The sequence below is a fragment of the Leptodactylus fuscus genome, chromosome 9, assembly GCF_031893055.1.
Source record: "Leptodactylus fuscus isolate aLepFus1 chromosome 9, aLepFus1.hap2, whole genome shotgun sequence".
Lineage (NCBI taxonomy): Eukaryota > Metazoa > Chordata > Amphibia > Anura > Leptodactylidae > Leptodactylus > Leptodactylus fuscus.
The window spans coordinates 6,114,147-6,135,184 of record NC_134273.1 but is presented as its reverse complement, the minus strand read 5'-3'; the positions used below and the strand labels follow the sequence as shown (position 1 = coordinate 6,135,184).

The following is a 21,038-nucleotide window of genomic DNA, read 5'->3' as shown; positions in this document are numbered from 1 at the left end:
TCAGTCACAGGCGGCCAGTCCACACCCCTGTAATATAAGACGTCTCCAGAGCTCCCACCCATCACTTAACTCCTTCTGGGTAAACGGGATATACTGCACGTAAGAAGTGATAACGTATGGGACAGCGCCAAGCCGGATAAGACAGGGACGTGTGATAGACAGACATAGGGCTAGAGCTTCTATAGGGCTCATTGCCTGCTGCTTGGTCCTGGTCACTCTCCACTGAAATGAATGCAAGTTACGGAGACAGTTCTGGCTGTTGTGGGACCACAAATCCCAGCAAGCCAATACTTTAATAATAGAATTGCTACGGATTAGCAGAAAGACACCCACTGACCCCCCAACCCTGCTGGGAGTTGTAGTTTCACAAGGATTCGGGGTGTTGTATTGCTAGAACTGGACACAAAGTAATCCAAGGGAATTCTGGGACGCAAAGAAAATCAAACAAAAAATCCAAGTATCTTATTGTGGGACTACAAGTGTTAGAATTGTTACATTGCGCCTCTCACTTTGTTACAATGTATCAGAAGAGTCTTCTAGTTCTGAGACTATTTTGTTTCTCCTGGCGGAGAGAGGAGAGCGCACAAGGGGTTTCCTCTCTGCCTCGCCGACTTAACCCCTTAGTGCCCTGCCAGAAAGCAGCAGGTCTCCATCACACGCTGCTGAAAATCCATTAACCCTGTATCGTTCACACTCAATACAGTCATTATATATAGGGGGGGTCTTCATGTTATTCTACCCGCCACATGGATGGGTGAACCTGTCACCATGATCCACCGCCAGTCACCACTTAACGCAGCCACTGCCCACCCCCCTCCATATTTTACTCCATCTGTATCCCCACCCACAGCGGTGTATCACTGATCGACGCCTCCTCTGCTAGTTCTCCCATCAATGTTTACTGCTCCGAGCCCAGAACTCTGGGACGCGAATCCAGGACGCCCCCTCTGACCGTGAAATTATTATACGTTATGGGGGTGCAGACTCTGCCTCACAACAAACCCACCCCCCTCTATTACCAGTCACATAAGGCCGGGGAACCTCTGCCCCCCCATGATCTGGGAGATCACACATTCTATATTCTCTCTATTACCTTCATGTAACTTTCTACAACTTCCCAATATTTCTATGGCGCTGGCGTATTCTACAGAGGTGTAAGGGGGTGGCAGAAGCTTCTACGTCCTGCCAGAGTTTACAGACCCCTATATCTCAGAGAGGGGGGCAGCTAATACCCCGATATCTTCAGGAGAGGGTAGCAGAGACTTCTATACCCTATGGGGAAAAAACAAAAAGAGACTCCTATACCCTGGGGGGCAGCAAATACTCCTAAATCCTGCAGTGGTTGGCAACAAAGACCCCTATATCTTAAAGAGGAGAGGAGAAGGGACCCCCATACATTGGGGGTAGCAAAGACTAATATCTTAAAGGACAAGCAGAAACTCTTATAATGTGGGGAGGCTAAAGACACCCCCAAATCCTGGAGTGCGGGACAGCAGAGAGGTCAGGAGAGACCCCTATATCCCTGAGGGCAGCACAGACCCCTATATACTGAGGAAAGGTCAACACATAACCCTATGTCTTATAAAGGAGGGGGGGGGCAGAGACTCCAATATCCTGAGGGGAGCAGAGACCCCTGATATCATGGAGGGGTCAGTGAAGACCCCAATATCCTGCATAAGTGCTAATGGTAACTAATCTGTTGAACTACAGCACCCAGGGCTGAGCTGTCACAAGAGGTTCTGCAGCAGCTTCAGTTAGAGGAGGGCTGAGCTGTCACAAGAGGTTCTGCAGCAGCTGTAGTTAGAGGAGGGCAGAGTGGTCACAAGAGGTTCTGCAGGAGCTGTAGTTAGAGGAGGGCAGAGTTGTCAGAAGAGGTTCTGCAGCAGCTGCAGTTAGAAAGGCCAGAGTTGTCACAAGAGGTTCTGCAGCAGCTGCAGTTAGAGGAGGGATGAGCTGTCACAAGAGGTTCTGCAGCAGCTGTAGTTAGAGGAGGGCAGAGTTGTCACAAGAGGTTCTGCAGCAGCTGTAGTTAGAGGAGGGCAGAGTTGTCACAAGAGGTCCTGCAGCAGCTGTAGTTAGAGGAGGGCAGAGCTATCACAAGAGGTTCTGCAGCAGCTGTAGTTAGAGGAGGGCAGAGCTGTCACAAGAGGTTCTGCAGCAGCTGTAGTTAGAGGAGGGCAGAGTTGTCAGAAGAGGTTCTGCAGCAGCTGCAGTTAGAGGAGGGGCAGAGTTGTCAGAAGAGGTTCTGCAGCAGCTGTAGTTAGAGGAGGGCAGAGCTGTCACAAGAGGTTCTGCAGCAGCTGTAGTTAGAGGAGGGCTGAGCTGTTACAAGAGGTTCTGCAGCAGCTGTAGTTAGAGGAGGGCTGAGCTGTCACAAGAGGTTCTGCAGCAGCTGTAGTTAGAGGAGGGCAGAGCTGTCACAAGAGGTTCTGCAGCAGCTGTAGTTAGAGGAGGCCAGAGCTATCACAAGAGGTTCTGCAGCAGCTGTAGTTAGAGGAGGGCAGAGCTATCACAAGAAGTTCTGCAGCAGCTGTAGTTAGAGGAGGGCAGAGCTGTCACAAGAGGTTCTGCAGCAGCTGTAGTTAGAGGAGGGCAGAGCTGTCAGAAGAGGTTCTGCAGCAGCTGTAGTTAGAGGAGGGCAGAGCTGTCACAAGAGGTTCTGCAGCAGCTGTAGTTAGAGGAGGGCAGAGTTGTCAGAAGAGGTTCTGCAGCAGCTGCAGTTAGAGGAGGGGCAGAGTTGTCAGAAGAGGTTCTGCAGCAGCTGTAGTTAGAGGAGGGCAGAGTTGTCAGAAGAGGTTCTGCAGCAGCTGCAGTTAGAGGAGGGATGAGCTGTCACAAGAGGTTCTGCAGCAGCTGTAGTTAGAGGAGGGCTGAGCTGTCACAAGAGGTTCTGCAGCAGCTGCAGTTAGAGGAGGGATGAGCTGTCACAAGAGGTTCTGCAGCAGCTGTAGTTAGAGGAGGGCAGAGCTATCACAAGAGGTTCTGCAGCAGCTGTAGTTAGAGGAGGGCAGAGCTGTCACAAGAGGTTCTGCAGCAGCTGCAGTTAGAGGAGGGCAGAGCTATCACAAGAGGTTCTGCAGCAGCTGTAGTTAGAGGAGGGCAGAGTGGTCACAAGAGGTTCTGCAGCAGCTGTAGTTAGAGGAGGGCAGAGCTATCACAAGAGGTTCTGCAGCAGCTGTAGTTAGAGGAGGGCAGAGCTGTCACAAGAGGTTCTGCAGCAGCTGTAGTTAGAGGAGGGCAGAGCTATCACAAGAGGTTCTGCAGCAGCTGCAGTCTGTGCTTTCACACTATTGCACTGTTGTACAACAAGTCCAAGAATAACTCCGACAACTTTCCACCTGCTAGTCTGTCACTCATCGGGGAGCCCGAGCTGTCAATCACTGAAGAGACGGTGACGAGGTTCTGCAGCAGCTCCGGCCCGGTGTCTGGCGCGGGCAGTCCCTTCCAGTAAGCAGGTGGCGGGAAGGCAGATCAAACCGCGTCCCGGAGCCCGAGCCCGAGCCCGAGCCCGACACCTCCAGCGGCAGCAGCGGCAGCACGACGTCAGCCCACAATGCAGCGCGGCATTACCTCATCCCGGCATCCTCCGCGACAGTTAGAATCTTCTAGGGCGGTCGCCATGGCGACCAGAGTTCATTTGCACCCTTCGCCCCGCCCACCCGCTCCTCCACCAATGGCAGGCCGCGGGGGTGACATCATGTCTATTTTTAGTGGGTGACTGCCCGCAGATAAGAGTTAGCAGCACGCGGCCCGGGCTCAGAGTGTACAGAGCGGAGCTCAGCGCTGCAGCAGCCCGGGACACGGCAAGTAAGTGCGGACAAACTTACTCAACTCCTCCGGGCGCGAAACACGCACTGCCCCGGGGGATACCAAGTGCCGAGGAGTTATAGGGGGAGGAAGAAGAAGGGGAACAACTAATGGTGGGGGGAGAGAAGGGGAACAACTAGTGGTGGGGGGCGAGAAGGCTGGGAGAGGGGTATGGGGGTGCAGGAGAAGGGGAACAACTAGTGGTGGGGGGTGAGAAGGCTGGGAGAGGGGTATGGAGGTGCAGGAGAGGGGGGACAGCTAGTGGTGGGGGGTGAGAAGGCTGGGAGAGGGGTATGGAGGTGCAGGAGAAGGGGAACAAGTAGTGGTGGGGGGCAAGAAGAGGGGTATGGGGGTGCAGGAGAAGGGGAACAAGTAGTGGTGGGGGGCGAGAAGAGGGGAATGGGGGTGCAGGAGAAGGGGAACATCATAGGGGAGTCTGGGTGGGTGATGGGGTGTAAATCATAGGGGTACAGTATAGAGGAGAGAGTGTTGGGGGTACACTATAGAGGGGTCTGGCTAATGGGGTACACTATAGAGGAGTTTGGGGGTACACTATAGACAGGTTTGGGGGTCAGAGAGAATCTGATGATTATTGAGGGGTGCAGTGAAGATCTGGAAGTTCTCGAGTAACTCCAGGGACTGTTCTGTACAATATATATAAGAACTTCTTCTCCATAGTGCGGGCTCATCCCCTATATGGGGCCGTATTGTTGAGCTGGTGGGGTATGAGGAGACTCTTCCCTCCAAGGACGCCCTCTAATAACCTGTTTGCTTTCCTCTTTTGCAGGACGTTTTTGTAGACCCCAGTTTCTGCTGCCCGACGCGTTTCTCCCAGTGGTTCGCTTCCAGTGTGTATGACTGCTAAGATGGAACCTACTTTCTACGACGATGCACTGAGCGCTGCCTTCAGCCAGCCCGAGCCTGCCAGCTACGGATACAATCCTAAAGTGCTGAAGCAGAGCATGACTCTGAACTTGTCCGACCCGTCCAGCGCCATCAAGCCTCACTTGAGGAACAAGGCGGCGGATATTCTCACGTCTCCGGACGTTGGACTTCTCAAACTGGCATCCCCGGAGCTGGAGAGGCTCATCATCCAGTCCAGCAATGGGATGATCACTACTACCCCTACCCCCACCCAGTTCCTCTGCCCTAAAAATGTCACGGACGAACAAGAGGGCTTTGCAGAGGGGTTTGTCAGGGCGCTGCAAGAACTTCATAACCAGAACAACTTGCCTGCAAGTGTCACGTCTGCGCCCCAAGCCCCTGCCTGCACCGGACTGCCACCTGCCTCCTCCATAGCCAGTAGCAATGGATACAATAACACCCTGCACAACGAGCCCCCTGTCTACGCCAACCTGAACAACTTCAACCCAACTACCATCAGCACCACCCCTGCCTTCAACAGCAACGCAATGGGCTTCACCTCCCCGCATCACAGCAGCCCGCCCATCCCCGTCCAGCACCCCAGGCTGCAAGCTCTGAAAGAAGAGCCCCAGACTGTGCCTGAAATGCCCGGCGAGACCCCTCCTCTCTCCCCCATCGACATGGAGTCTCAGGAGAGGATAAAAGCCGAGCGGAAGCGTATGAGGAACAGGATCGCAGCCTCCAAGTGCAGGAAGAGGAAGCTTGAACGCATCGCCCGCCTGGAAGACAAAGTCAAAACCTTAAAGTCTCAGAACTCTGAACTGGCGTCCACTGCCAACATGCTGCGGGAACAGGTCGCCCAGCTCAAACAGAAAGTGATGAATCACGTCAACAGCGGCTGCCAGCTCATGTTAACGCAGCAGCTGCAGACTTTCTGAACGGACCGGGCGGCAGGAGAAGCCGGGAAAGAGCGTGCGGAGCGAACGTGAAGCAATTTCAGGTTGAAACTCCTGATTGGAGGAGAAAACAAACAAAAAAAAATAGGCGTCCGTGATCTGACTGTTGAACACGCGTGCGCGAGGGGGGTCTGCCCGGCCTTCCCATGGAGCAAAGAGGTGGTAGGGCAGAGAGCAGTATCAATTCTACAGCACCAGGCCTGTGCGTACCATTGAGAACCTGCACGGACCCTTGGACGTTTTATCGATCGTTCACTATTAAGGATAACCTGCTAGACGGACTATACAACTTCTGTAACTCTCATACAGAGGGGGTGGGGGAGGGGGGCAGTTGTCTCATCCATTTTTGTTTTTATATGACAAATTCTGCTTGTCTTTGACCTAATTCTATATTATATATATATATATATATAAATGTGTACATATCTGTTTTTTATATATATTATACATGGCTGACGTGTGTCAGTAGCAGCGGCTTCCAGCTCTTTGTAACTTATATTTATGTCTTTATTTTGGGTTCCTGTTAACCCATCATGGTCTGTACAGAAGAGAATTTTTTGAACTCGTTTGAGTTTAACCTTTGTAATAAAGTTATATAATTTTTTTCTATGTTTTTTTGTTTTTTGAGGATGATTCCACATGTTCTATTCTATTTAAAGAAAATTTTCAAGATTTGAAAGTTTTAGAATTTTTTTTTTAATTTATATTGACTTTTTTTTTTTTTTTTTTTTTTACATTGCAATAAAAGTGCATGATAAACGTATCTTATGTGTTTTTTGCCTTTTAATATTGAAAAAAATCTAAAAAAAATAATTGGTTTTTCCTGTTGGAAGTATAAAACTAAATCTAGATTTTTAGCTTTTGCAAAATGCATGCACCCTAAATAGATGAAGACTAGGATAATGTTATCATTTTGTACAATTTTACAAGTATTGACCCCCCCCCATGTTTAGGAGTACACCGTCCCTTTAAGATAGACGTAGCATGCAACCTAATACACCGTGTAATTATAGGATATACGGCGCTGTACACCAGGAGGCGAAACACACACGCCGAAAGCTGCTCAGACCCTATTGTCTGAGCCGAAAGTAAAAATCTTGGAGGTTTCTTACCTTCTTGAGGTCTAGTTTCGGTCTCGGCAGATTTCAGCGCCTGTTTTCTGTGTAGGTCATGTGACCAGGAGCACAACAAACGCTTAAAGGGAGAGTACGCTGAAAAACAACAAGCCGTGTCAAGCATTACCGTACTGGTGCTGGATTATTGGGGACAAAAAATATTCATTTTTTTTATGCAGATTTTTAGAAGATATATTTATAAATGTATTTAGTATTTTTCGTAGATCTGTGGTCCTGTAATAACACGTTCGCACTCTGTGGTATATTACGCCATTATACCGTATTACATGGTGCAGACCATCACTTAGCTTGGGACACCCCGTTAAGGCAAAGCGGAAAATCCTAAAATAAAGTGTCGGCTCCCATCATGATTGACTGCAGGTTATTAAAAGTTTGTCTTTTACTAAATTCTGCAAAAACTGGCTGATACCTAATGTGGCTGAGCGGCCGCCTCCCACAGGGGTGCTCACCCAGCTTTCCTAGGTACAGGTATAACTATGGCCAGGGTCAGGGAAAAATTTGCAAAAAAAAAAAATTCCCTTCACGTGGGTATAACTCTAAGACAAGTCGTACATTATTCCCAGGGGTGTGTTGTACCTATGTGCAGAGACGCTTTGGATTGGTCATCAGTTGAAGATTCACGGGTGTCTGATGCCCAGGCCCCAAGTCAGCGGTCTGGAGAAGCCACAATGTTCGGGGGAGCACTGCAGCCTCTGCACATCTCACCTTGCAGAGTGTCGCGTTTGATATTGCAGCTCAGTCCCACTCACTTGAATGGGACTGAGCTGCGAACAGGTTATGTGACTGATGAACATAACCTAACATGGCCTATAAAGCAGGGATCCCAGGGGACGGAGACTCGTTAACCTACAATTGTTGATGTATCCCAAGGATAAGCCATTATCTGACAGGGGTCTGATGCCAGGACAACACCTCCTGTCAATGGACTCCACTGCTCCTCCTGGCACAATGTCCAAAGTGTAAACAGATGGTTTTCCCTGACTCGGGGCTGTCTGTAGTAGAGCCTTGGACTGAATTCTTACCCCTCAGGGGCTGGATAGGACCCGCTAGGCCTCAGTCCTCAGTGCTGGCATACATCGAGGTATGCCAGCACTGAGGACTGGCATACCTCGGTGAAGAGGTATTTCCGCCATGGCCAATGCATATAAACATAACCCAAAGGCAGGAGCGCCCCGGGGGTGAGGTCTGATTGGTCGCCAGGGTTGACCCTCCATGTTTTGTCAGTACTAGATTGAGTAGCCGAGGCCTACCTGACCTCCAGCCTATGACACTTACACGAAGTCCCCTCCTTGTATTTGTGGCTCAGAGCAGATGGCCGTCCAGCGGTTTTCCCTGTGATCCTTCTCCTCCTGTCTAATGTTGCAGCTGTCTACCCGCCATCTCCCCTCGGACGTCCCTTTGATACCCAAAACTCATCATCTCTGGCGCTGGATTAATATTTTATCTCTTTCTGCACATCTCCACACTTAACCTCTCACATTACACATTATCACCGCACCAATCCATCTGCCCGCGCCCCGAGGGGTGGGGGGTCCTCCATCTTCAGTACTCCACTCGCTCACCATCCTGATAGTATCTGCTTCACCTTCAGATAAAGTTGGGATGTGTATGCTATAGGGGGGCTGTACGGTATAGGGGGGCTGTATGCTATAGGGGGGCTGTACGGTATAGGGGGGCTGTATGCTATAGGGGGGCTGTACGGTATAGGGGGGCTGTACGGTATAGGGGGGCTGCACGGTACATGGGGGCTGTACGGTATAGGGGGGCTGCACGGTACATGGGGGCTGTACGGTATAGGGGGGCTGCACGGTACAGGGGCGGATACTGTACAATATCACCAATGGTTGTAGATTTACAAGATGTGACTGATCTGACTCTCTGTGACCAGCCATGATGCTTGGGCGACTGCTGCGCCCCTTTAATCTTGTGTATTGGTCCATTTCCCTGCACATCATCTACCTCCATATTACAGCTTCATCCATTGAACAGAGGACAAGGCAAAGAGTTACAATTTGCAGATAGAATCCCCGTCTGTCCTAAATGGTGCAACTTTTGTTCGTGCGCGACCGGCTAAAGGCTGCATTCACAACTGCATCCGAAAATCTTTGGATGGCCCCGATTATAGTCAGTGGAGTCTGCCGGATCCCTTTCCTGTCCACCATCTGTCTATTGTTCTGGTCCCTTATGGATCACAACGACGGACACCCCGACACTGGTGTGAACACAGCAGAAGTGGTGCTGTAACTTTTGCACCAAAACAAGAGACTTGCACCCAAATCCTGCGCAAGCTATCAACACCCCTCTTATTGAGATATAGTAATTAGGTTTACACCTGAGTTGCTGCAGCTTCTTCCTTGATCACGAGACAGTTTCCAGCACGCCGTAAAGCGAGCTCTTCCGATTCCTGAAGTACAGTAGGGTGCTGCCATGTTCTGCCATGGTTCAGGACAGCGATTTATTTTCTACTTCCACAAACGATGTGAAGCCAAATAAACCTTCTCTTCCGTTGAATCTCCTCCCGCTGTTCTGTGAACTTTCTAGCTGGAAAAAAAAAAAAATTGTTCAAATTTTTTTATTTTATTTTTATAATCCGCGGGAAACTCTTCCCACTTTGCTTTGAAAATTGCCATGTTGACAGTGTTTGGAGGCGAGCAGGGTTTCACATGTCAGTTGGTTGCTGGGTGGGGCCAATGCTCGGGTCCAATAACACACACCGATGATGTCACCGTCCCCGGAAGGCAGCCCGCCCCCTGACCCTATATGGGCAGCACGATGCACAATGCACAGGGATGGGTGGGACGGGTTCAGGACTTGCTCCAACAAGCTCCATGTTTACCTGACCTTGCTCATTCTCTTTCCCTTCTGCGCTGATTACAGATTTGGCGCTGAACCATTTACTGGGGCAGGATGAAGTTCACAATGTACTTTGGCCTCATCACATCCAAAGCTAACTTTTTTTTTTTTTTTTTCCCCTGCAGTGTTTGCTGTGTGCTCAAGTGATACAGAGTTATTTATAGGCTTGCAAAGCTGAGATCTGAGTGCACTGATGGCTGTAACTATACAGAGAATTCCTCTAATCCGCCATCCAATATAATCCACCAGATTTTCTGCTTTGTGCGTCGTTCACTGTCCAATAAGTGGAAGAATATAAAGTAATATTGTAACGTAAGAATCTATGAATGACGAAGTGGCAACACTACAACTCCCAGCAAGCATAACTGCTGGAGCTCCCATAGAAGAGAGTGGACCATGCTGGGAGTTGTAGTGTTGCTCTGTATTGTGCTGTCTCTTGTGTTTCCAATCTGAGTTTCATGATATATTCTATCCTTTAATCCAGTATTAATTGCACTTGCTAAATGAATGGATATTCTGGATTATCAGATGTGTATTCACAAACTCTCTTTAATACATTGTATCTTTTGCTAAACTTGGTCAATTCCACTTTATGTTGCAGGTCTGGGTTTGGAATAAGAATCCAATTATTAGGTTTCTGGATTATCAAATTCTGGAGTGAAGGAATTGTATAGATAGAATGAAAGCCACCTAATAATCTGGCAATATTATGTTCAGACATACCGCTGTGATGTGATGTGAAGCCGCTGTGATGCCATGTGAAGCCGCTGTGATGTCATGTGAAGCCGCTGTGATGTCATGTGAAGCCGCTGTGATGTGATGCGAAGCCGCTGTGATGTGATGCGAAGCCGCTGTGATGTCATGTGAAGGCTCTGTGATGTGATGTGAAGCCGCTGTGATGTGAAGCCGCTGTGATGTCATGTGAAGCCGCTGTGATGTCATGTGAAGGCTCTGTGATGTGAAGCCGCTGTGATGTGATGCGAAGCCGCTGTGATGTCATGTGAAGCCGCTGTGATGTCATGTGAAGCCGCTGTGATGTCATTTGAAGCCGCTGTGATGTCATGTGAAGCCGCTGTGATGTGATGCGAAGCCGCTGTGATGTCATGTGAAGCCGCTGTGATGTCATGTGAAGCCGCTGTGATGTCATTTGAAGCCGCTGTGATGTCATGTGATGCCGCTGTGATGTGATGTGATGCCGCTGTGATGTCATGTGAAGCCGCTGTGATGTGATGTGATGCCGCTGTGATGTGATGCCGCTGTGATGTCATGTGAAGCCGCTGTGATGTCATGTGATGCCGCTGTGATGTCATGTGAAGCCGCTGTGATGTCATGTGATGCCGCTGCGCTTTTTGGTCATGATTGTTTTGCATTCTTTAAAGAAACTGTTAAAACTTGTTTCACTTCCATATTCTGGAATCTGCAATAATCTGTTACCGGAGCGCTCCCAAAACCAGGCTGCAGGAACCGAATATACAGTTTATTTTATTACCCCCTTTGCCTTACGTTAATGTATCAGAGCAGCATTCTCCAGACTGGACTACAACTCCCAGCATGGCCTGGCAGCCTGTGATATACCAGTGATCAGCATCAATCCCTTTACTGATAGATGAATCCTCTTCCAGGGGTGATAATAGTAACCTGGTAATGAAGAGGATATCAGGAGTAGTCAACGTTTAGGCCAAGGCGCCATGTAGCAAAAGAAAACGCCACGGGGGAAAAATGCGACTTGGGGCTTTAGTCTTGAGACGCAGCGACACACCTGTCCATTGTTGTGTATTGCTGCACATCTTCAATGAATTTAATAGGACTGAGCTGCAATACCACACACCACCTGCGAACAGGTGTGGCGCTGTTTTTGGAAGAAAGTTTTCCTAATTCTGGACAAACCATGCTGAGTTGACCTTATGGATTGGTGAGTTCCTGTCCATTGTGTGGGATGTCATACTCAGACGTCCGGGGATACATGTGACCCTGCTTCCTTCCTATCTCACCTGCTTTTCCCTTATTATATTTTAAGACGTCTTAGGGATTACTTTGGAACGGAAGACTCTTTCTTCTTGCTGCGGACAGGGCGCGACATTGAGCGTGTGGTCGTGAGGTTACATTGTATTCAGCGCCTGAACGATGTGGGAGCGATCAGCTTTAATTAACCTCAGCATTTCTGGGTAATGAATCACGCCATAAATCTCCTTATACCAAACGTCTCAGACAATTGTGTCTCCGTTATCCTGAGGATTAAGAACGTAAATGGGTGCAAGAGCTTACAGTCTAGGACGTAGATGGCCGCCAGCTTGGAGCTTCAGCCCACCTATGTGATATTGGTATTAGGACCCCCTGCTATGACTGGCTGTGTACAGTGTCCTGCTCTCCTCTATTGTATTATAGGGGTCCTCGGGCCCTAAAAACACCAGGACACATTGTAACTGTAATCTCTGCAACTTGTATATCCATGGCCTGTCCAGACCCAACACTGTATCCAGTCTAGACAATCCTCTGTGAGCCAAACACATCACAAAGCTCTCCTGTCCTATAATAGTCTGGGCTGTATAACTCACACAGCATTGTCCAGACTGGATACGACTATAACAAACCCTCAGCAGTCACATAAGGAAATCTCATAGAACCCTGTACATGTCAGGTGACCTATATTCCGTAGAGGATAAAGTCCGCCATTGCGTAATACTTGTAATTATTCTAATTATTGGCTAATTAGGTAACGTTGTTTCCTCCATTCTGTATCCATGATCCGGGCGCAGTCTCTGCCTCTTTAAATCCATAGACAGGAGTAAAGATTCTGGCTCAGAGTCTATCAGGAAACTCCCACTTACTGCACTTTGAGCTCCACATAGAAACCTCTTTACTCCTCTCCCAGCTGCGCTCACAGGGGAACGCTCTGCAGATAGGATTGTGAAATTTATTGCACTTGGCTGCAAATCTCTGACAACAGAAACAGGAAGTCAAGTCCGAAACGACAGGATAAGAGGCGAGAATCAAAGTCCTGCAAAATACAAAGGACTCAGGAAAGTAGAAGAGCAAGATGGCCGAGATAACAATCCCATAATGTAATGCTGCTATACACAACCACATAGGAGCAGTATTATAGTAGTTATATACCTGTACACAGGAGCAGTATTATAGTAGTTATATTCTTGTACATAGGAGGTAGTATTATAGTAGTTATATTCTTGTACATAGGAGGTAGTATTATAGTAGTTATATTCTTATACATAGGAGGTAGTATTATAGTAGTTATATTCTTGTACATAGGAGTAGTATTATAGTAGTTATATTCTTGTACATAGGAGTAGTATTATAGTAGTTATATTCTTGTACATAGGAGCAGTATTATAGTAGTTATATTCTTGTACATAGGAGGTAGTATTATAGTAGTTATATTCTTGTACATAGGAGGTAGTATTATAGTAGTTATATTCTTATACATAGGAGTAGTATTATAGTAGTTATATTCTTGTACATAGGAGTAGTATTATAGTAGTTATATTCTTGTACATAGGAGGTAGTATTATAGTAGTTATATTCTTATACATAGGAGTAGTATTATAGTAGTTATATTCTTGTACATAGGAGGTAGTATTATAGTAGTTATATTCTTGTACATAGGAGTAGTATTATAGTAGTTATATTCTTGTACATAGGAGGTAGTATTATAGTAGTTATATTCTTGTACATAGGAGCAGTATTATAGTAGTTATATTCTTGTACATAGGAGCAGTATTATAGTAGTTATATTCTTGTACATAGGAGCAGTATTATAGTAGTTATATTCTTGTACATAGGAGTAGTATTATAGTAGTTATATTCTTGTACATAGGAGCAGTATTATAGTAGTTATATTCTTGTACATAGGAGGTAGTATTATAGTAGTTATATTCTTGTACATAGGAGTAGTATTATAGTAGTTATATTCTTGTACATAGGAGGTAGTATTATAGTAGTTATATTCTTGTACATAGGAGCAGTATTATAGTAGTTATATTCTTGTACATAGGAGCAGTATTATAGTAGTTATATTCTTGTACATAGGAGTAGTATTATAGTAGTTATATTCTTGTACATAGGAGTAGTATTATAGTAGTTATATTCTTGTACATAGGAGGTAGTATTATAGTAGTTATATTCTTGTATATAGGAGTAGTATTATAGTAGTTATATTCTTGTACATAGGAGCAGTATTATAGTAGTTATATTCTTGTACATAGGAGTAGTATTATAGTAGTTATATTCTTGTATATAGGAGGTAGTATTATAGTAGTTACATTCTTGTACATAGGAGTAGTATTATAGTAGTTATATTCTTGAACATAGGAGTAGTATTATAGTAGTTATATTCTTGTACATAGTAGTATTATAGTAGTTATATTCTTGTATATAGGAGTAGTATTATAGTAGTTATATTCTTGTACATAGGAGTAGTATTATAGTAGTTATATTCTTGTACATAGGAGTAGTATTATAGTAGTTATATTCTTGTATATAGGAGGTAGTATTATAGTAGTTATATTCTTGTACATAGGAGTAGTATTATAGTAGTTATATTCTTGTATATAGGAGGTAGTATTATAGTAGTTATATTCTTGTACATAGGAGTAGTATTATAGTAGTTATATTCTTGTACATAGGAGTAGTATTATAGTAGTTATATTCTTGTACATAGGGGTAGTATTATAGTAGTTATATTCTTGTACATAGGAGTAGTATTATAGTAGTTATATTCTTGTACATAGGAGCAGTATTATAGTAGTTATATTCTTGTACATAGGGGTAGTATTATAGTAGTTATATTCTTGTACATAGGAGTAGTATTATAGTAGTTATATTCTTGTACATAGGAGCAGTATTATAGTAGTTATATTCTTGTACATAGGAGCAGTATTATAGTAGTTATATTCTTGTACATAGGAGCAGTATTATAGTAGTTATATTCTTGTACATAGGAGTAGTATTATAGTAGTTATATTCTTGTACATAGGAGGTAGTATTATAGTAGTTATATTCTTGTACATAGGAGCAGTATTATAGTAGTTATATTCTTGTACATAGGAGCAGTATTATAGTAGTTATATTCTTGTACATAGGAGCAGTATTATAGTAGTTATATTCTTGTACATAGGAGCAGTATTATAGTAGTTATATTCTTGTACATAGGAGCAGTATTATAGTAGTTATATTCTTGTACATAGGAGCAGTATTATAGTAGTTATATTCTTGTACATAGGAGGTAGTATTATAGTAGTTATATTCTTGTACATAGGAGTAGTATTATAGTAGTTATATTCTTGTACATAGGAGCAGTATTATAGTAGTTATATTCTTGTACATAGGGGTAGTATTATAGTAGTTATATTCTTGTACATAGGAGTAGTATTATAGTAGTTATATTCTTGTACATAGGAGCAGTATTATAGTAGTTATATTCTTGTACATAGGGGTAGTATTATAGTAGTTATATTCTTGTACATAGGAGTAGTATTATAGTAGTTATATTCTTGTACATAGGAGCAGTATTATAGTAGTTATATTCTTGTACATAGGAGCAGTATTATAGTAGTTATATTCTTGTACATAGGAGCAGTATTATAGTAGTTATATTCTTGTACATAGGAGCAGTATTATAGTAATTATATTCTTGTACATAGGAGTAGTATTATAGTAGTTATATTCTTGTACATAGGAGGTAGTATTATAGTAGTTATATTCTTGTACATAGGGGCAGTATTATAGTAGTTATATTCTTGTACATAGGTGACAGTATTATAGTAGTTATTAATAAATGATTCTTATGACGTGTTTTTGTCTTTTTGCTGATCATATTCTCGCCATCTTTTGCCTCCTTTACGGTTAATGAAGGTTTTTCATGACCTGGGACAAGAAGCTGCAGGTTCTCCTCCTATATATGAGCACAGGTTAGACCAGTTCGCACTTTATGAGAGGTGTGCCCTATAATTATCAGGACACAATATCAGATTAGTTCTGAAGGTTCTCGGTGAATATAACAGATGGTATATAACAGATACTATTTCTGGTGCTTCTCTGGCTTTCGGCTTCCCATTAATACCTATCTCTTAATCGCTGCCATTTTCTGCGTTGGTCAATCCCATTTTAGCGTCCCCATTTATAGATACGGAGCTGATTTAGGATCGCTCAATGTGTTCTTCATATATCTGTCCAGGCAGCCTGATGAGGAGGATTAAGTCTCTTAAAGGCCAATGAGTACTGGGGTTGTCTTATTGGTCAGTGACTTTCCACCATCGTCAGGAGATCACAGGTGACCCCAGCACTTTTGGCTGATTTGAGGGGCCCCAGCAGCTCATCAAATTTTGAACAGGGGTTTTCCAAACTTGGGTCGCATGTTTACCCTATACTAGAGCTGTGTGACATAATCTTCTTGGAGGTCTTTTTTCCTTTGGCTTCATGTAGCTGGAAGGAGTTTCATTGTCAGATCTTCTTTAGAGACTCTTTCTGGTGCAAGGTGTTCCTGGGGTTTAGTGTCCAGTGTATAGTGAGGAAGGGGGTAAAGGGGTGCACTATGTGCCCATGGCTGTGCCCCCAAAATATATTTTTGTTTTGAAAGGGTGAACTAGTTTTTCTGTCTTCATGAATAAAATTTACTTTAAGAATTAGAAATGTCTTCAATGGTATAATATCAATAGAGAATAAGACTTTCTCCCCCGTCATGGTGCATGGCATTGATCGGATACATTGTCCACACTTTCTTGGCCCTCCCTTGTCTGCTCTCCACCCCATAAGTTGCTCTTCTGTCATGTCCTGGAGAACTTTTGTCTCTAGTACAAAAAGGAGAAGGAGAGGATCCCTGCCACCTCCAATGGCCCCAAGATCTGGGTTTGCATCTATTGGATCCCATAGGAATAGGACAACCAGATCCAAAGGAATAGCAGTCTACATACGTCCTTTGGGAATTCAAAGAAATATTTCCAATTCTGGAGCTCAAGCTTAAAAATCCGTATCTACATCTCCATAACAAATAATGAACAGCCACACGGCCGTCCTCAGAACTTACAGACACTCAAGTCCATGTAGAAGGAGCCTGACAGCAAATGATGGATCTGGAAACAAAAAGACCATCAATTCTAAAACGTACATCAGCCCCTATTGAGAGCGAGCAGAAGATAAGGGGAAAGGTGCAGACGAGACTGGATCACACTGGTAATAAAAAAAAATTGCTGAAAAATAAGACGTAGATGTGTACAGCTGCAACAACAACCGGCGAAGAACATCATCATCCTCCAAGACAACCGCAGCGAGAAGTCTCCAACCCTGTAAATGTCAGCGGGCTCCAGATAATGGCGGGTCATGTGAGGATCACTCGCACTGACATAAATATATACAAGTAGAAACCCCCTTTATTATACAAAGTCACTTCCTGAGGGTTGTGAGGAGGTAAACAAGGCGCGAGGCCACTCCTTATGATACACGCCAAGGAGAAGGAATTATAATGGAGGAGGTGAGGGCTGGACAAGTATAGAAGCCTTCAAACATTGGTGTCAGAGAAGACTTGTGAATGGAGATGGGTAAACCTCAGAAGGGGCAAACCCCAAAAATGATGCATTCAGACAAACCCAAAATTTTTGGAAATTTCAGGTCGAATGCAGTTGATCTTTGATCTATGGAGAGCATATGGATCCTTGACCCCATGAAGTTAAAGCTTCTAGATATGCCATAAACTCCAAGAAGAAGGTCTTATAACATGAGAAGAGGGGGCTGAGCTGTGAAGGACAGGAAGAATATGGAAGACTCAAAACATTACTGCTAAAGAAGATGTACAAAGATCTTGATTGTAGAGAGACCTTGTGGATCCTCGACCGCCATCAGGTCAAAACTTCTAGAGGATACATTGCAAACTCCATGGAGTAGGGCTTATAATGGAGTGTCCAGCAAAGGAAAGGAAAGTATGGCGCCTCTGGTCTTTGGTGCTGGAGAAGACTCGTGAAGATCTTGATGTAGATTCTTCACTATATCAGGCCAAAGTATCTAGAGGAAGGCGTTATAACCAGACTTATAGAATTGGGGACATATTGTATTGTGTTCCAAAAAGTTGCTGGAAAAAGAGGGCAAAAAGATGGCTGGAGACAACCACTAGAATCATGAAGAACTTATTGAGGACATCACGAATATAAAAGAGTCTTCTCCATCAGTCAATGGTAATACTCTAGATGATGTTCAGAAGAAGCAAAAAGGTGCGGAGAGAATCTGGACTCTGGGATCTCCCTTCACCGAAACGTCTTTACTTGCCTGTAGTTTCTAAACCTTCTTAGTATGTTATAATGAGAATAATCCATCCATGATCTGACGTCCTGCTGAGCTTCTGCTTAGACACAGCAGTCAATCTGAATAGGCTGAGCAGTAGTGTAAAGCATGGAGGACGGAGAGTGAAGTAGACTGGGCTTGTGATAGGGTAATCAGTAGAGTTCAGACTACCTTGGTCTACAGTAGACAGTGCAGCTGCCGCCGGGTCTAGGTGTGTCCGAAAGTTGCAGAGAGTAAGAAATAGTCAGACTACCCCAGACTCCTGATCACTGACCTTGGACTACAGCGAGCCAATGAACAAGGAGAGACTACATGGGTGGGGGTCCCAGGGGTCAGCCCTGGCAATATGCATTACTTTATGAGATGGGAAGATGGAAATACTAAATTGCAACTTGTAGTAATTATTAACCCCTTATGGAAAATGATGCCGTCCCTTTAAGGAAAACATTCCACCACCTCCACCAAAGTTACAGTTTCCCCCCAGTCTTATTGTAAAGGGGATGTAAGAAAGATTTTTTTTTTATTTTTCATGTCCTGCAAACGTCTGTGAGCGAGCCCAGGTGCGACCGCCCTCTGTACAGCCAGACTATACGTGATTTCCCTTCAAGTCACTTTGCGCCGTCTGCTGCGGAGCCCTAAGTCACTGAGCGCCCTTTATAAGAGCCTGTGTTGACAAGCCATATTAGCATAGCACACACGCGTCCCTCTATATAAACAACGGAACGTAACTAATCAGAAAGAACCACATTCACCATCTGCGGGGAACGTTCACGAGACGTCTGCAGGGATCCAAAGAACCTTCCACAAACACTTCTAGTAAACCTGCAAGTTTTCACTTCTGTTAAAGGAAAGTCTCGACCCCCCCCCCCCCCCTGCTCCTTCCCTGACGGGAGCACAATAGGTTCTCACAGGCCCTTAAACAGGTGCATTGCTGTTAAATAGGGGGCACAGAGCGTTCTTTGTACCCACACAGCCAGCAATGACAGATGGAGAGTCCATTGTGGTAATAATAAAGTGCTGGGGATACGAAGATAATCACATTGCCGTTAATTGTCACAATATTTGGCATGCCAGCGCTCCATCAATAAAGAGCAACTCGTGACCTCTCAAGTGATACTTATAGAAGCCCCGAGAGTCACAATGTAACAGCCCCATCCCATCCCCGAGATGACCAGTCACCGTATATTATATACCCCATAGTGTCCAATGCTGATGGCAAAGTCACCAAAAAAGGCAGAAGGTGGAAAAATACCATCACAACTCCAGGTCCGAGCACAATATATCATATCGGAAGGATTCGGTGGTTTCTTACCAGAGGGGATTGGTTCAGAATGCTGAAAAGTGACACCCCCAATATAAGAACTACAACGCCCAATGTATCCTGAAATATAACTACTATAATACTGCTCCTATGTACAAGAATATAACTACTATAATACTACTCCTATATACAAGAATATAACTACTATAATACTACTCCTATATACAAGAATATAACTACTATAATACTGCTCCTATGTACAAGAATATAACTACTATAATACTACCTCCTATGTACAAGACTATAACTACTATAATACTACCTCCTATGTACAAGAATATAACTACTATAATACTGCTCCTATGTACAAGAATATAACTACTATAATACTGCTCCTATGTACAAGAATATAACTACTATAATACTACTCCTATGTACAAGAATATAACTACTATAATACTACTCCTATGTACAAGAATATAACTGCTATAATACTACCTCCTATGTACAAGAATATAACTACTATAATACTACTCCTATGTACAAGAATATAACTACTATAATACTGCTCCTATGTACAGGAATATAACTACTATAATACTACTCCTATGTACAAGAATATAACTACTATAATACTGCCCCTATGTACAAGAATATAACTACTATAATACTGCTCCTATGTACAAGAATATAACTACTATAATACTACCTTCTATGTACAAGAATATAACTACTATAATACTACCTTCTATGTACAAGAATATAACTACTATAATACTATATAATACCGCCCTGTATGTATGTGGCTACTATGTTATTCCGCACTAGCCCCTCCCCCTCTGTGTCTCACTGTTCTGCCTTATACTTGTATATTATGTATCCGCTCTCTGTGACTCGGGTGCCTTATATGTGAATCACAGGAAGTATTTACAGGATATCTTCTTTCCTCCGAGTTCTGGGATCTCGGCTCTTGCAGATATTCGGGATATTCGCCCGCGGTTCGTTCTCTGATATCATTTATATCTTTGAGCTTCCTCAGTGAGAATCATTTTCTACCTAAAGGGAATTTTCCGCATTCTTGGTAATATTCTGTCACCTCCTGATATTTCGCTGTATAATAAGGTCTGATCACTATGAAGGTGACGCGATGACTACGCTGGGGTCTGGTTTGTGATCTATCAGTATATAGTGAGGCACCCCCGCCCCTCCTCCTCTGACCCCTTATACACCAATATTCACGTACACTATGGGCCCTGTGTGCTGCATAGATCATAAGAGTCAGCTGATGCCGATCACTATAAGTATTGTGCGCTGCACTTTCTTTACTTTACCAGCTTGTCACCCAGCTTTTCCTGAGTCCTGGATGGAGCATCAATATAGAAAGTGTTGTAAAATTAGTCTGACCCTGGAAATGTCGGATAAAACCCTTTTTGGGCACAGTAAGGGGAACCATATCGGCTGACACCAAGGCACATCTGACAACTTAGTTACCTCTTAGGGTCATTGGTTGATGTGATGTCACTGGGCCCTGCAGGTCACTGGGCCCTATGTGCCTGGACATGGTGTAACCTACGGGGCCCCAGGTAATGTGAGTAGTAAGCCCATGTCCCAGGGGTTTTGCGCCCCTTTTTGGTGTCCCCTTGGTCCTTTTATGTCTTTGTCTGCCCTGAAGCCTCCGGTGCCCTTTAAGTTAACCCTTTACCACCTCCCTTGTCCACATTGACCACAACCCCTGTGCCAGGCGGAGTAGATTCGCAGCACTCCACTTCCTGATTCCTTCCTCTTTGTGCACACTCATCCGCACCCCTCGCCTCCCCCCCGATCCCCATGGCACGTCGCACCGACCGCCACATCATTTCCACAGAAACTTTTTCT

General features: G+C 44.7%; 1 protein-coding gene across 1 annotated transcript; it reads left to right on the top strand.

Annotated features, from left to right (window-relative positions):
• The first annotated feature begins 3,751 nt into the window (after nucleotides 1-3,751).
• Nucleotides 3,752-6,291, top strand: JUN (Jun proto-oncogene, AP-1 transcription factor subunit). The gene is made up of 2 exons (XM_075287466.1): nucleotides 3,752-3,807; nucleotides 4,595-6,291. The coding sequence occupies exon 2, from the start codon at nucleotides 4,662-4,664 to the stop codon at nucleotides 5,607-5,609; it is 948 nt and encodes a 315-aa protein (XP_075143567.1). The 5' UTR covers nucleotides 3,752-3,807; nucleotides 4,595-4,661; the 3' UTR covers nucleotides 5,610-6,291.
• The last annotated feature ends 14,747 nt before the right edge of the window (nucleotides 6,292-21,038 follow it).

Excerpts from the sequence above, each read along its gene's own strand:
- JUN (XM_075287466.1), top strand. The coding sequence starts at position 4,662 with ATGACTGCTAAGATGGAACCTACTTTCTACGACGATGCACTGAGCGCT.